Source organism: Mastigoproctus giganteus, chromosome 1 (genome assembly GCF_048544385.1).
Source record: "Mastigoproctus giganteus isolate SK-2022 chromosome 1, ASM4854438v1, whole genome shotgun sequence".
NCBI lineage: Eukaryota > Metazoa > Arthropoda > Arachnida > Uropygi > Thelyphonidae > Mastigoproctus > Mastigoproctus giganteus.
This window is the reverse complement of record NC_143575.1, coordinates 161319410-161334024: the sequence shown is the minus strand read 5'-3', so window position 1 is coordinate 161334024 and position 14615 is coordinate 161319410. Positions and strand designations below refer to the sequence as shown.

Below are 14615 nucleotides of genomic sequence, written 5' to 3'. Positions count from 1 at the left end.
ATAATATCTGATCACATGGGGATTGTAAGATTTGCACATTGCCAAAAATTCTGAACAAGTATCTATGGATGTGAATGGTGCATTATCATGACAAAGCAATCAGTAAAACTTTTCCAGTCCTTTATTTTTTTAACCATATTATGAAGGTGTCTTAGAACTTCAATGTATAACTCATTATTAATTATTTGTCTCCCTCTGGAATGCATTTGTAGCGGACAATATCCTCAAACTCAAAAAATGCTAACAACAAAACCTTCATTTTGCTGAGCACTTTCCATGCTTTTCTGGGACAGGGGAAAAGACTTTCATTCTGACTGTTTTTGGTTTCAGGAACCATACTTGTAAATCCACCTTTCATCTCCAATTATGATACATTTCAAAAATGTTCAAATCTAATCAGAAACAACTTACTGATTTTGTTCACACTGTTACTCTGTTAACAACCATAGCTCATCTTGTACATCAATGAATGCCTCAGTTTCAAAGTTTTCATTTAAAAGAGAATGGCATGATCTGAAAAACAAAAGTTTCTTTAACAATTTTGAACAGTTAATCTCTGATCATTTCATACCAAAGTTGAAACTTGAGACACAATTTCATCATTTGAAATTATAGACTGTCCAGCTTGCTGATCACTTTCAATACAGCAGATTTGCTACCTGCTCTAAACAATGGTAAAAATACAAGTCAAAAACTGTGTGCGTGCGTGCTATTGCTGATTACCCACGTGCTATTTTAAGAAGACCAAATGTTCCACTTCTGATTTTTACAATTTTAAAGCAACATTTATTTCTTGTTTGCACATGCACACACAGTTCAGCACTCAAACATTTTAGAACACAAACATATGTGAAAACACATCTTTCTTATCTGCAAACAATAGGAGTTGCCATAATTGGGTGAACAGCTTACGGAATGGAGGTAAGGATGAGACATGTCTAAACATATTATGCTTTGTTGTAGTGCACTCTGCTGTCTCAACCTTAAACAATGAACATAACCCAGATAACTTTTAAACCTTGTAGGTTTGATATTTCAGTATCCCTCATCTCAATTAAAGAGACCTTACAAAAATGAAAACTTAAGATATTATTTTATCTTAAGATGATGCTAAAGCACTTTATACATACATAGATATTATTTTATTTACAAATTTATTCATGGTCCACCAACTGGTGATCCCTGCTATATAACAATAATGTATTTCAAAGTGGGTTTTGAACATTGAAAGTTAACTGCCTTAAACTCAATTACATTTTGAATTAAGTGCAGACTTCTGTAAAGGTGAATATGTGAATCTTTTATATAAAAATGTTCTTTTATTTTCCTTACACATGTGGATTTTGAAGTAACATTACTAGCCATTACTGATCATGTAAAATTACACTTAAAAGAAAAATTGTTTTAATAAAACTGATTTTTTATGTTAAGGGTTTAATGGAGTTACAAAAAAAGACAGTAAGTAGTAGTTTCTTAATTTACCTGGAAAAATCCACCTTACCTAAAACATTGAGGTAGAAGTCTCTAAAAGCATAACCATGCACATTAGAGGCATTACACTGATAAACAGCGGTATCTTCTTTTCTGAGAGCTGTAAACATCAGTATATCTCCTTCAAGACGTCTTCTTGGATCTGATTCAGCACCTGAATAGATAAAGCACGATTTATATCTGTAATTTCCGTTTACTGCATTCCAACCTCCAACTCTTAAAATAAGTTGGCAGTTGGAATCCATATCTATGAAAAAGTTAGTGAAATTTGTATCTATCTGTAACTCTATATTTAACAAGCTTTAAATTACAAAATATGGAAGTCAGTTATTATGAGCCATAATAAAACAGAAAACTATATAATATACTTTATAGTAAATAAAAGTGTACTATATAGCACACTTTTATTTTAAGTTTCCTGGAAAAGAATAGTAACATTATAATAAAAACTGACCTTTTATTATTTAACAAACCAAACCAAAAAAAAAAAATTTTTTAAAAATCAATCGTCGAAATGGCGTCCTTAACTCATAAAAGCAGTAGCCTTTCTAAAACCTTACCCCCCCCCCCATTCTGAACAGCTAAGTCTCCACAAATCTTGAATCCATCCTACCCCCCCCTCTCTCCCTCCCTCTCTCCCTCTCTCTCACACACACACACACATTCAATTTTTGCTGCATGTATTTTTTATACATACATTTCCACAAGTATTATTCTTCTGGATTTGCCACTGTAATTCCTTCTGTTTCTTTCACACAAGTATTATTCTTCTGGATTTGCCACTGTAATTCCTTCTGTTTCTTTCACACAAGTCTACACTTTCCTCAGCAAGGCAACATCCATTCACAGTTAAACTTCAAACTCCTAGATTAACTTTTTCTTTTACTCACTGATCCCTTAGAGTGGGGAAATTTTTGTGTGTGTGTGTGTGTGCGCGCGCGCGCGTGCGTGCATAACACATACACTTGTGAGCACTTGCTATTATGTTTGCTAAATTTATATCAGTCTGTTATTCACAACCTACAGAGTTCCCAAATTTTAACATTCATAGCCAAAATTTTGTGAATGCATTTTTTTCTTGTTTATGTCAGAAGAAAAAGTATTCAGATTTTATATATATATATTTTGTGTTTTTATTATTTTAGTTAGTGTCTAATAGATTGTTTTTAATTTGTCACTTGCTACGTTAATGTCATTGCCTTGTGGCAATTGGACTATTATACGTGCTTGATATATTTTAGTTTGAATGCTTAGATTACTTAAATTTTGGTATCTATTTTCTTAAATTTTTGGTATTTATTTTCTATAGGGTATTAAGGTGTATACTGAACAGGAGATTTAGTTAGCGTTTTTAGTCTAACCTATTCCTAGGGGTCTGTGGTGGTGTCCAAATTATATAAAATCTAGTGAAGTTAGTTATAATTATATTTATTTAACTTTAATTAATATTAATCAATACTAACATTCCCTTACCTGGTCATCTATCTGCTACTTCATCTGGGGCTTTGAGCGGATCGATAGCCAGTTTTAAAGGAATGTCTCATAATTACCCGTTTCTGTTAACTCCTTATCAGTTTTGCCTTAGTAGTGAGATTATTTTGCTCTTTTAGATTATTTAATTCATTGAATAAGGATAGTTTTATGTCAATTTGTCTTTCAGTTTAATTTTAATTTTTGAAAATTTTTATTCTTAACTTCGGATTTGGCAAACTGGTAGAGGAGAAACAAAGCCCAACGGGTAATTATCGGAATAATCGAGTGGAGCTATACTTATCTGTCCGGTGGTGGTCTTTCGGTAAATGAGGGGTTAGCCCTATTCATTGTTTGTTTTATCACTGGTTTGGTTTTGAGTGCGCAGTCGCATCTATTGTTGCTTGATATTGTTGTAGGGTGATATTTTTGCAAGTCATCCGATGAGTGGGCTGATTCCTACGTCAGCCGGGGTGGGGGCTGAGTACTGGGGGGGCGGTTTCCGTTTTAACTCCGTGGTGAAAATTAATTTGAAAATAACGTGATTTGGTTCTATGTTATTTACAAGCGTTATTTTTTGTTATTTACAAGCGTTATTTTTTGTTATTTACATGATTTGGTTGTTATTTACATGAGTTGGTTTGCTATCCCTTTGGACTGGGCTGGTATAGCTTTTCTAAGGCATAACAGCCCGTTTTGTCCTCGGGGATAGCTATTTACATATTTACAGCCTCCTGTAAAGTGAATGTTACTTTGCGTCTCGTTACACACAAATTAATTTTTTATTTTGATGGGTGGGTTAATATAGGAAGCCGGATTATAGTGCGGTCAGAGGACGAGCCTCCTCTGAGCGTAAGAAATCCGGACCTTAATTTAGGTATTTTTGATATTGCTTTGTGATTTAGACATTTGATTTTTGTTATTAATAAGTGTGGCCACTTTTATGTGGTGTTTGCTATAATTGTAGGGCATATTGTTTATTGTGAGTGTTTTTATCAGTTTGTTAATTGCTTCTGTTGTGTTCTCTGCATTACTGCATATTTTTATTATTCTGGTTGTTTGGTTTCTAATTGTGTTTCCGTATATGTATTTTGCAATGTTGCTATCCCAGTGGATGAGCTTTATAGCTGGGAAGTTGAAGTGGTCTCTTTTGTCATAATGCTTAGTTTCGATTTTGTTATTGTTGATAGTGATCTGGCTGTCGAGGTAATATGCTTGTAAGTTGCTGTTTTGGTTGGTCCGTTCTATGCTGAGGTCGGTGGGGTATATTACTTGGGCTAGTGTTTCAAAACCGTCGTGGTTGATGACTAGGGCGTCATCGATATATCTAAATATGTTGATTTCTTCTGTTATGTTATTTTCAAAGTGGTGTAAGTATAGGTTGGCAATTGCACTGGAGCAGCACGATCCCATGGCTATTCCTCTGGTCTGTAAGTAGATTCTGTTTCCCATCTTTACGTAGTTATTTTTGACGTTGAGATTGACTAAATCGTTCCAGTATTGTTTGTTACAATTTAAACTATTTTGGTGGTTTTGAAAGTAGACTAAAAGGACTTTAACAATGAATTAAATAATCTAAAAGAGCAAAATAACCTCACTACTAAGGCAAAACTGATAAGGAGTTAACAGAAACGGGTAATTATGAGACATTCCTTTAAAACTGGCTATCGATCCGCTCAAAGCCCCAGATGAAGTAGCGGATAGATGACCAGGTAAGGGAATGTTAGTTAGTATTGATTAATATTAATTAAAGTTAAATAAATATAATTATAACTAACTTCACTAGATTTTATATAATTTGAACACCACCACAGACCCCCTAGGAATAGGTTAGACTAAAAACGCTAACTAAATCTCCTGTTCAGTATACACCTTAATACCCTATAGAAAATAAATACCAAAAATTTAAGAAAATAGATACCAAAATTTAAGTAATCTAAGCATTCAAACTAATATATATATATACACCGATGAACCAAAATATTATGACTACCTACCTAATATAATGTTGGTCCTCCACGTGTAGCCAAAACAGCTCGTACCTGACGAGGCATGGAAGCTACAAGATTTCTAAATGTGTCTTGTGGTACCTGGTACCAACACATAACCAGCAGATTCTTTAACTCCTGTAATGTCCGCGGTTGAGACGCCACAGATCGGAGTTGCTGTTCCAACGCAAACCACAGATGCTCGATGGGATTGAGGTCTGCGGAATTTGGAGGCCAGGGCAATACCTGATAGTCTTCCTCACGTTCTGAGAACCAGTCTCGAACAACCAAGTCGGTGTGGCATGGTGCATTATCCTGCTGAAAGAGGACACTGCCAAAGGGGAAGACCATTGCCAATGAAAGTGAAAGGGTGTACCTGGTCAGCAATGATGTTTAGGTAGATGGTAGACGTCAGTGTGCCCGGCACACGGATGACTGGACCCAGGGTATCCCAGCAGAACATCGTCCAAAACATGACACCACTGCCACCAGTTTGTTTTTGTGGTGTTTTTCGCTTGTTTCGTCCCATAGTGCATCCAGGTGCCATCACTTCTCCAGGTAAATGATGCACATGTACCCGGCCGTCCAGGTAGTGCAACAGGAAACATGATTCATCGGACCAGGCGACTTTCTTCCAATCACTGAAGGTTTAGTTTCCATGCTCACGTGCCCATTGTAGGCACTGTAGCCAGTTAACCGTGGTTAGCATGGGCACTCGGAGCGGCCTGTAGCTACGCATCCCCATTTTCAGCAGGGTTCGATGTACTGTGTGTTGTGACACATTACTCCCATCACCAGCATTCCAATTACCAGCAAGTTGCACCACAGTCGCCCTTCTGTTACCACGTACAATCCGGGAGAACCTTCACTCACCTCGAGCATCGTCCAACATCTTGCTGGCAGTTCATGGGTTTCCTCTCCTCAGACCACTTTCGGTAGGTACTAACCACAGCTGACTGTGAGCATGCCACAAGCCATGCCATTTTGGATATGTTCTGTCCCAGTCGTCTGGCCATTACAATTTGGCCTTTGTCGAACTTGCTCAAGTCCGCTGCCTTTCCCATCTGAAGAACAAGAGTAACACTAATTAATGGGGCTCAGTATCAGGTGTTTTTTATGACGTGTCCCGACCCACACAGGCACTGTAGTTCACCTACAGTTGCTTCGATTTGCATAATGACTGGCTGGTCATAATGTTTTGGCTTATTGGTGTGTGTGTGTGTGTGGTCTGGGCATAAAATAAAACAAATTTTATAATAAAATACTTGTGCTGTTCTTGTTAATGTCATCAATTTTCTCTCTCTTCCAAAAACATATATAACACGGAATGCAGGTTGCGACCATGCCCACTATCATAGTTAAGCAACTATTTGGGATTATAAAGTTTTTTACTTTTTCATCAAATATAGGGTGTACCACTTATTAGGAGTGTTTTGTGACAAGGAGATATTAACTGCAAACTGATTAATATCTCCCTATCCCAAAATGATTTCCTTTAATAAACGCTCAACACGCATAATCATAACTTATTATATTTGTTTATTTAAATATAAAATACAAAAATCCTTAAGTACAATCAACAAAATTTTAGAGTCAATTAAAGCACCAAATCACAAGCTATGTAGTACAACTTATGTAGTACTTCTACTTATTCTCAGTTGTCACAATAGTCTTCTCTATTAGTGAAGTGTTACTTATTTGAGGTAGTGCAATACCATGGCAACTCGTGAAGGAAGAGCACAATATGAGAAACAGAGCAAATGATGCCACACTACCATCATAGTTTCTTAAGAGTTATCTATGGTGTATTTACATTGATATTATATATTGAAATAATTACAAAGGGAAGAGAAGATCTAAAAATTTACTTAACAATTACAGTGCAACATTGAAAATCGTAAGTTAGAATTAAATTTGAAACTCCCTCCAATTCTGTCCAAACATAATAGGAGAGAGTGCATGATGAGAAGCCCATTGTCAATTCGGCCCTGGACAGACTGCACAAGGCTTAGCATGCTCTGTGCTTGTTCCCCTCGACATGGGCACCTGTACATGGTGAAGAGACCTCCCAGTGATGCTGCTGGACCTCCAGATTAGCATCACTGGAATCCAACACCCATAGCCTAGGTTTCAGGTTAACATCAATGGGATCCGGTGTGTTTGCCATGCACTGCGACCCGTGGTAATTCGGAAAGGGGAGTCCTGGTGGTTGAGGGGCCTAGCTTCAATACACCAATTTGGCTTGACAAGTGGTCCTGGAAGGCCCAGCTATGATTAATAGGCTCGCCTGCGAGGATCAACCGTGTCAATGCTATGCCCCTACCCTCATGGTCCAAGGGACAGGATTCAGGCTGGCGGCGGTGCAGGTATGGTGTCTGGGTAGCACTGGTGTTTCACTCCCGAGCACATTTACTGCATGCTGGGTAGTGGGCGTCCCTTTGGGCTCCATGGTGGGTGGGTAGCCCGAGCACTGAACCACTTCAAAAACTTCATGAATCCTGATAAACTTACTTCTTCAGGGGCCCCAACCCAGTACCTATCTGCAAATATAGTTGATAGTCACAGATAGCACTATTGCTACAAAGAGGCAGTGAACTGAAATACCATCAGGGCCTATCCCAAGGTTTTTAATTATACATTCAACCAAGACAAAACTGATTGGCAAAATCTCATCATTATTTATACAGAAAGGGTTAGATGGGCTAGCAGGTTCCCCTAAATCAGTTAAGAGGCTCCATTCTGGGGACCTCTTAATTGAAAGAAAAAGTGATAGACAGTCTGAGCAACTACTCCGAGCAACATCAATCAGAGGAATACCCATAACAGTGACACCACACAGAACACTCAACTCATCGAGAGGTGTCATTTCAGAGTGGGACGGTCTCAACGTTACCAAGGAGGAGATCTGCTCTGAACTAAAACCACAGGGAGTGATTGCCATTAAGAGAATTAATGCGCGTAGGGGTGGGAAACTTGTTAAAACTAGAAACATAATCCTGACTTTCAACTTACCAACGTCTCTCCTGATGAGATTAAACTAGATACATCAACTGTCCAATCATCCATATGTTCCTAATCCTTTACGATGTTTTCGGTGTCAGAAATATGGACATTCTCAAATGGCCTGCCATGGAGTCCTTCCATGCGTTCGTTATGGTGCAAAGGACCATGAAACAACATCGTGTTCGGCCACGAAACATAACTATATTAACTACGAGGGAGAACATCCAGCCTACTCACGAGCATGCCAGAGGTGGAAAGAAGAAAAATAAATCTAACGGTTGAAGGCAGAGCTGAACATATCATACCAGGAAGCAAGGAAAGCAGTGAAACCTCTAAATATCAACAAACCCACCTATGCCCAGAAGGTAGCAGAGAGATGTTCCCTCGGAACTCAGACGGACATGACCATTCCTCCAAAAGAGTCATTCACTCCCATCACAAATTACCTCTTACCCAGTGAAACCGGGTAATTCTTAAGAATTTCACTCAGGTAAGAAACCGGGTAAAAAACATCTACCCAGTTTCCACCATTTCCGAAACCTTGGTGGAATGCTGAATGCACAGCAGCAGCAAAAAAGGCATAAAATAAAACTTGGGGGATATTCTGACAATATCCTACCACAGCCAATCTCTTAGCCTTCAAAGGTGTATGTGCAAAAGCACAATATATTTGTTGTCAGAGCTAAAAGGAATCATGGATCCACTTTACATCCAGCAGTAAAGCTATCTGGGACAAAATCCAGAAAATGAAGGGGAAATATATATTGCCCCTTCATCGGTCCTGGAATGTAATGGATGCGTTATTGCAGACACAACTGCAATAGCCAACACACTTGGGGAGACCTTTTCTGCCATCTCGTCAAATCTTCTTACTCCCCAGAATTTCTGGTCTGGAGGGACAAACTCAAAAAGTAGCCAATTAACTTTAAATCTAAAAAGTATCATCCCTATAATGGGCCCTTCACCACGGAAGAGTTAGAAATAGCTCTAACTCCTACAAAGGCAAGTGCTGGTGGACCAGATCTTATCCATTATGATATGATCAAATATCTGTCTGCAAAATCCATGGACCAACTGCTCTTTCTATATAACAGAATATTTCAAGAGCAGTTTCCGGATTCCTGGCATAAGGCAATGGTGCTTGCCTTTCCTAAGCGAGGAAAGGATTCTAAAATCCCAACGAACTACTGTCCTATTGCTCTGACTAGATGTCTGTGCAAAATTCTGGAGAGAATGGTCAATGCCCACCTTATATGGTATCTGGAGACAAATGGGCTCCTCTCCAGATTGCAGTGCAGCTTCCATAGGAATAGGTCAACTTTGGACCATTTAATCAGGCTAGAAACTTCCATTCAAGATGCCTTTTTAAAACGAGAATACCTGGTGTCTGTGTTCTTCGATATGGAAAAAGTGTATGACACAACTTGGAGATTTGGAATTTTAAAAGACCTCTACAGCCTTAGAAGTCATCTCCCAAATTTTATATAAAAAAAACTTTTTATCTCATCATTCTATCCAAGTCCGTGTACAATCTACTCTCTCTCGCTCTTTTAGCCAAGAGGAGGGAGTACCTCAAGGATCAGTTTTAAGTGTTACGCTTTTTGCCATCAAAGTGAATTCCATCACAGAAACTGTAAACTGTTGTAAATTGTAAACTCTATAGCGTTTCTCAGGAACGTAACCCCAGCGAATAGCGGGGGTTTACTGTATATGTTTAACAAAGGATGGATCTCTTTCTATATAATTCTACATTATGCTATGTATTATTATCATTTTTGTAAATTAGCTATCCGTCGGGCTAACAGTCATCTAGCCAGCTAACTACTAAATTGGGATATATTAATTTTAGTTAACTGTAATATATTTTGGTTTTCTAATACTACATTACCTTCATTTGTTATTGCTATCATATACTACCTAACTATCTTTTGGACACTGTTATGCTGGAAGATGACAACAGAAACGGACAGCCCGGTAATTATGGTTGATATACTGAGAGGGTTAGCCCTCGAAAACGTCCCTTTCAATGTATTTATATACCTATAATTAACATAATTTTATTTTATTTATAATATAATTTTAAATATAATATAATTTTGATATGTAAGGTTTTCCTTATGTAATATTGCATACATATTTTTTCCAAGTTGCCGTAGCACTTACATAGGTTTTTATGTTTCTTGGGCTGTTATATCGTACCGGTTTTTTTCTTGGTATACACTATAACCTGCTAAATTTTGATTATAATTGCACCATTAGACTCTACCACTATAACTAACATCTTAAATAATATACAGATAGATGTAATGTTTAATCTTATAAGATGGCATTAATCGGATCTGTGTTGATTTATTTATTTATTAAATTAAATTTGGTATATTTATTATATTTAGTTTATTGATTATGCATTTTACATACTTTGGATATATATATATATATGTGTGTGTGTGTGTGTGTATGTGTGTGTGTGTGTGTGTGTGTGTGTGTGTTTTCAATGCCAGGAACCCTAGTTTCACCTTGTATTTCTGCTGCCCTGCTTCTATTGCTATTTTTTGTCTTTATTTATTTAAAATGCTCCTTTTTCCCTTCCCCATCCTCAGTGTGACGCCTCGCCCTTATGCCATTTGCTTGTTCCAAATCTATTTTTAAAATAGATTGATTTCTTATCTATATGGAATTGGATCCTGCACTGGATTCCACATATTTAAATTTGACATATTGATATTAACCATTTTTATCCCAACTCGATAATTATTTTTGCCTAAATTAATTTTTACCTAGGTGAACTACACTGCCTTGTCCATGCTATATTGGAAAGTGCTAATTTCATTTCATTCCTTTTTGGCCTTGCACTTTTCTTCTACTGCTGTGGACGAGTGTGAAAACGCGGTTCCTGATAGATAGTCAGGTGTAGTCCCTGATGAAATACCTGATCATGTTTCAACGTTTATTTTGGCTGACATCTGATTGGGCATTTTTTGCATTACCTATATTAGACCATTTACTTAATATGTTCCTCCCCATATCTGATGACAGCTATACCATTTTCATTTTATTTTTATTTGCATTTTATTAATATTTTATTGTACTAATTTTACTTTACAGTTCCCCCACTTTATACTGGCTTGGCAATTCAGCCCATAATTTACTTGGCATTAGCATTAGCATTAGTAGAGGCATTTGATGCAAGAAAGCAAGCTTATGCAGCATCAGCCAAAAAAAAAAATAAAGTGAAATAAATAAATAAAAAATAACCACTTCCACTTCACCCCTCTGTTCGTTCAAAATACCTGTCCAGCTGAGCCTTAAACTTATTTAGGCTATCAACTTCCACAACAAGGGATGGAAGTCTGTTCCACCTACCAACCACCCGCTGGCTAAAGGCAAATTTCCGCACATCTATCCTACATCTGTCTTTCCTCGATTTGAATTTATGCCCTCTCAGATGATTATTCTGAGCAAGAGGAAGAATCCCATCAGCATTCAGCATGCTCAAACCATTCAAGGCTTTGTACACCTCTATCAGATCACCTCGCTGGTGCCTAGTCTCCAGACACTGTAATTCGCAAAACTTAAGCCTTTCTTCGTAAGAGCACCCCTTTGTTCCATTCACTAATCTTGTTGCCCTTCTCTGTACTCGTTCCAGCAGCTCTACATCCTTCTTGAAATGAGGCCTCCAGGCCTGTATACAGTACTCAAGGTGTCGCCTGACCATTGCCTTATACAAGGGAATGATCACCTCCTTATCCCTGCTAGAAAAATTCCTATATATCATTGACAATACACCATGACCTACTCTTGCAGCCCGTCTGCACTGTCCAGAGAACTTCATATCTGCCTGCACAACCACCCCCAGGTCCCTTTCATTCTCTACCACTGTCAGTGTAGTATGACAGATTTGATACATTGCTCTGGGGTTGCTGTTTCCCATATTTAGTACTTGACACTTGTCAATGTTAAACTTCATTTGCCACCTCTCAGCCCATCTGCTCAACCTTTTCAGATCCTGTTGCAGCAGCATAGTGTCAGTAGTGTCCTTGACAACCCTGCCAACCTTCGTATCGTCTGCAAACTTGGACATTAAGCTTGATATACCATCATCAATATCATTTATAAATACAGAAAACAATAAAGGACCCAATACTGAACCCTGAGGGACTCCACTAATAACATTAGTCCACGATGAGCAGTGTCCATTGATTACCACTCTCTGTCTTCTCCCCCTTAACCACCCCTTTATCCATAGCAGCAATTTGCCTCCAATGCCACACTGCTCCAATTTGTGCAGCACTCTTCCATGTGCAACAGTATAAAAGACGTTTCTAAGATCCAAGTATATAATATCAAAGTTATTCCCTGCATCCAGTTCTTTTGTGACTGCATCATAGTATCCAATCAGATTGGTCAGGCAAGACTTCCCCTTAACAAAACTATGCTGTGTCCGAGCTATAACTGAAGTCTTGTCTTGATGATCCTGCAGTACTTCTTTAACCAGTGCCTCCATTAATTTTCCGGGAACAGAAGTTAAACTCACAGGTCTATAATTACTTGTGTCAGCCTTATATCCTCCCTTGTGAATTGGGGTCACATTTGCACATCTCCAGTCCATGGGTACCTCCCCTGAGTCCAAGGAAGCTCTCATAATTATGGCTAAGGGTTTGCTTACTTCCTTTGCTGCCTCCTTTAATATAACTGGATAGATCCCATCCACCCCAGGTGCCTTTCTTGTGTTTATCTTCAACAATTTCTCCTCCACTTTACTCTCAGTTATTACAAGATGCTCTAGCTTACTGCTTGAGTTGAATACACCTCTGGCATTCCCCTCGCTGAATAACTCCTCATGTGTGAATGTCGATGCAAAATATTCATTTAGTTTGTTAGCTACCTGAGCAGGGCCATCAACAGTTGACCCATCGATATCAAGTGGACCAATCTGATTCATCCCCTTCCTTCTAGAGTTTACATAAGTAAAGAACTCTTTGCTGTTTTTCTTCGCATCCCTTGCCAAGGATCTCTCGTAATCTGCCTTCGCCTGCCTAACCTCCTTTGTAACTTGGTTACAGATCAACTTGTATCTATCATAGGCTTCTGTGTCTCGTGATAATTTGTAAGTATCCCATGCATTTTTCTTCTCTGCCATATGCCTCATTAGTTCATCTGACATCCATTTAGGCCTAAATCTTGAACAGTATTTCTTAGTTGTAAAGCCTAGTAGTACTTAATTCATCATAACCTCTAGGATATTAACATTCTTTCACCTTTCACTAATCTACTACTCTTCTTTTTCTACTTTCCTCACCCTTATAGTTACATCAATTTGGTAATTAAAAATGTCATTAAATACGAGCAATTGTTCTTCAGCTGCTTTCCATGGAACTAGTACTTCTTCAATATTCCAGTAATCTGGCTCCAAAAAATTGAGAAATTATAATTTATTCCTATCTTGAAATTGGCTACAGCTTGTTTTTAAATGTTCACAATCCATTAGTCTTTTTTTCAAATTCGCTACGATGTTTTCTAAAAGTCTTTCCCGAGGAAGTCTGACAAATCGATGATTTTCTACAAATTTTATATTTTTGAAGATTTCTGAAGTAATTAATTCATCGACTTTTTTTTCGTATGGACCCTTTTCCTTTCCAAGCATTTGAAATGCTTTAATAGATCTTATCAAGAGTTTTTCAGCCTTTATTATGTCTATATTTCTTGCTTACAGTGCATTTGAAAGAAGAGAAATTTCGTTTAAAATATCAATCTTCAATACCAAATCAGTTATATATATTTTCAAGGGCTTGAAAATGTCGGTCTTGAAAATATATATTTTCAAGACCGGCAGTCATACCTAACTACTTTTTATTTGAATAAAAATAGTGATGTAGCACTGGATAAGCACTCCACACAGCTAGGGTTGACTTTAAACTATAGGCAGCCTATCTTGGTCCCAAAACTCTACCAATCTTTATAATTTCAATTCCAAGTTGTTTGGATATTTTGGAAAGTTCAATTTGGTTCTTATTGGATTGATGAAAATAGTATATATCTTATCAATAAATATTTTAAAATGATTTACTTGCTTTATTTCCTTTATCAAATCATCTAAAACAATATGGAGGCGATGATTTAAACAGTGCCATATTATTATGTTTGAAAACTCTTTTGCAATCCTAGTGCTCACTTCAGATTTTCTCCCAAGTATAACACTGGCACCATCGGAGCAAAATCCTATTAAATTTTTTTCTAAGTAGTTCTTAGTAAGCCCAACATTATTTAAACTTTCCATAACTGAAGAACATATTGTCTCTGCATCTTGTTTTTCCAATTCAACTAGTTCAACGAAAATTGTTGGTGATGTAACTGAATCCTCAACTTTTAAGAAAAGTATAATAACTGGTTTGCAGGATATCATTTAAGCTTCGTCAATAATCAAACATATTTTCAGATTATTTTCAATAATTTTATTAAATATTTCTTTTTTAATTTCCTTTGCAATGAAATCAACTACTTTCACAGCAGTTTTACGAGAATGTAATCCTATTCCCATATCTAATCCATTTTTAATTTGCACTTCTATCTCATCTTCTATGTCTGAAAACGGTTTACATCTTTTTCTAGGCTGTAAACTGTATTAAATACTCTACAAGTAGCACTTAAATATTTTTCATTCAT

At 37.3% G+C, this 14615-nt stretch overlaps 1 protein-coding gene across 1 annotated transcript in view; it reads right to left on the bottom strand.

Moving 5' to 3' along the window:
- The window catches only part of LOC150091222 (neuroglian-like), a 447266-nt gene that overhangs the window by 207120 nt on the left and 225531 nt on the right, over positions 1-14615 (bottom strand). The window contains exon 9 of the mRNA XM_090374775.1: positions 1502-1645. Within this exon, the coding sequence (XP_090230901.1) occupies positions 1502-1645 (144 nt within the window). The remainder of the gene's footprint in view (positions 1-1501; positions 1646-14615) is intronic.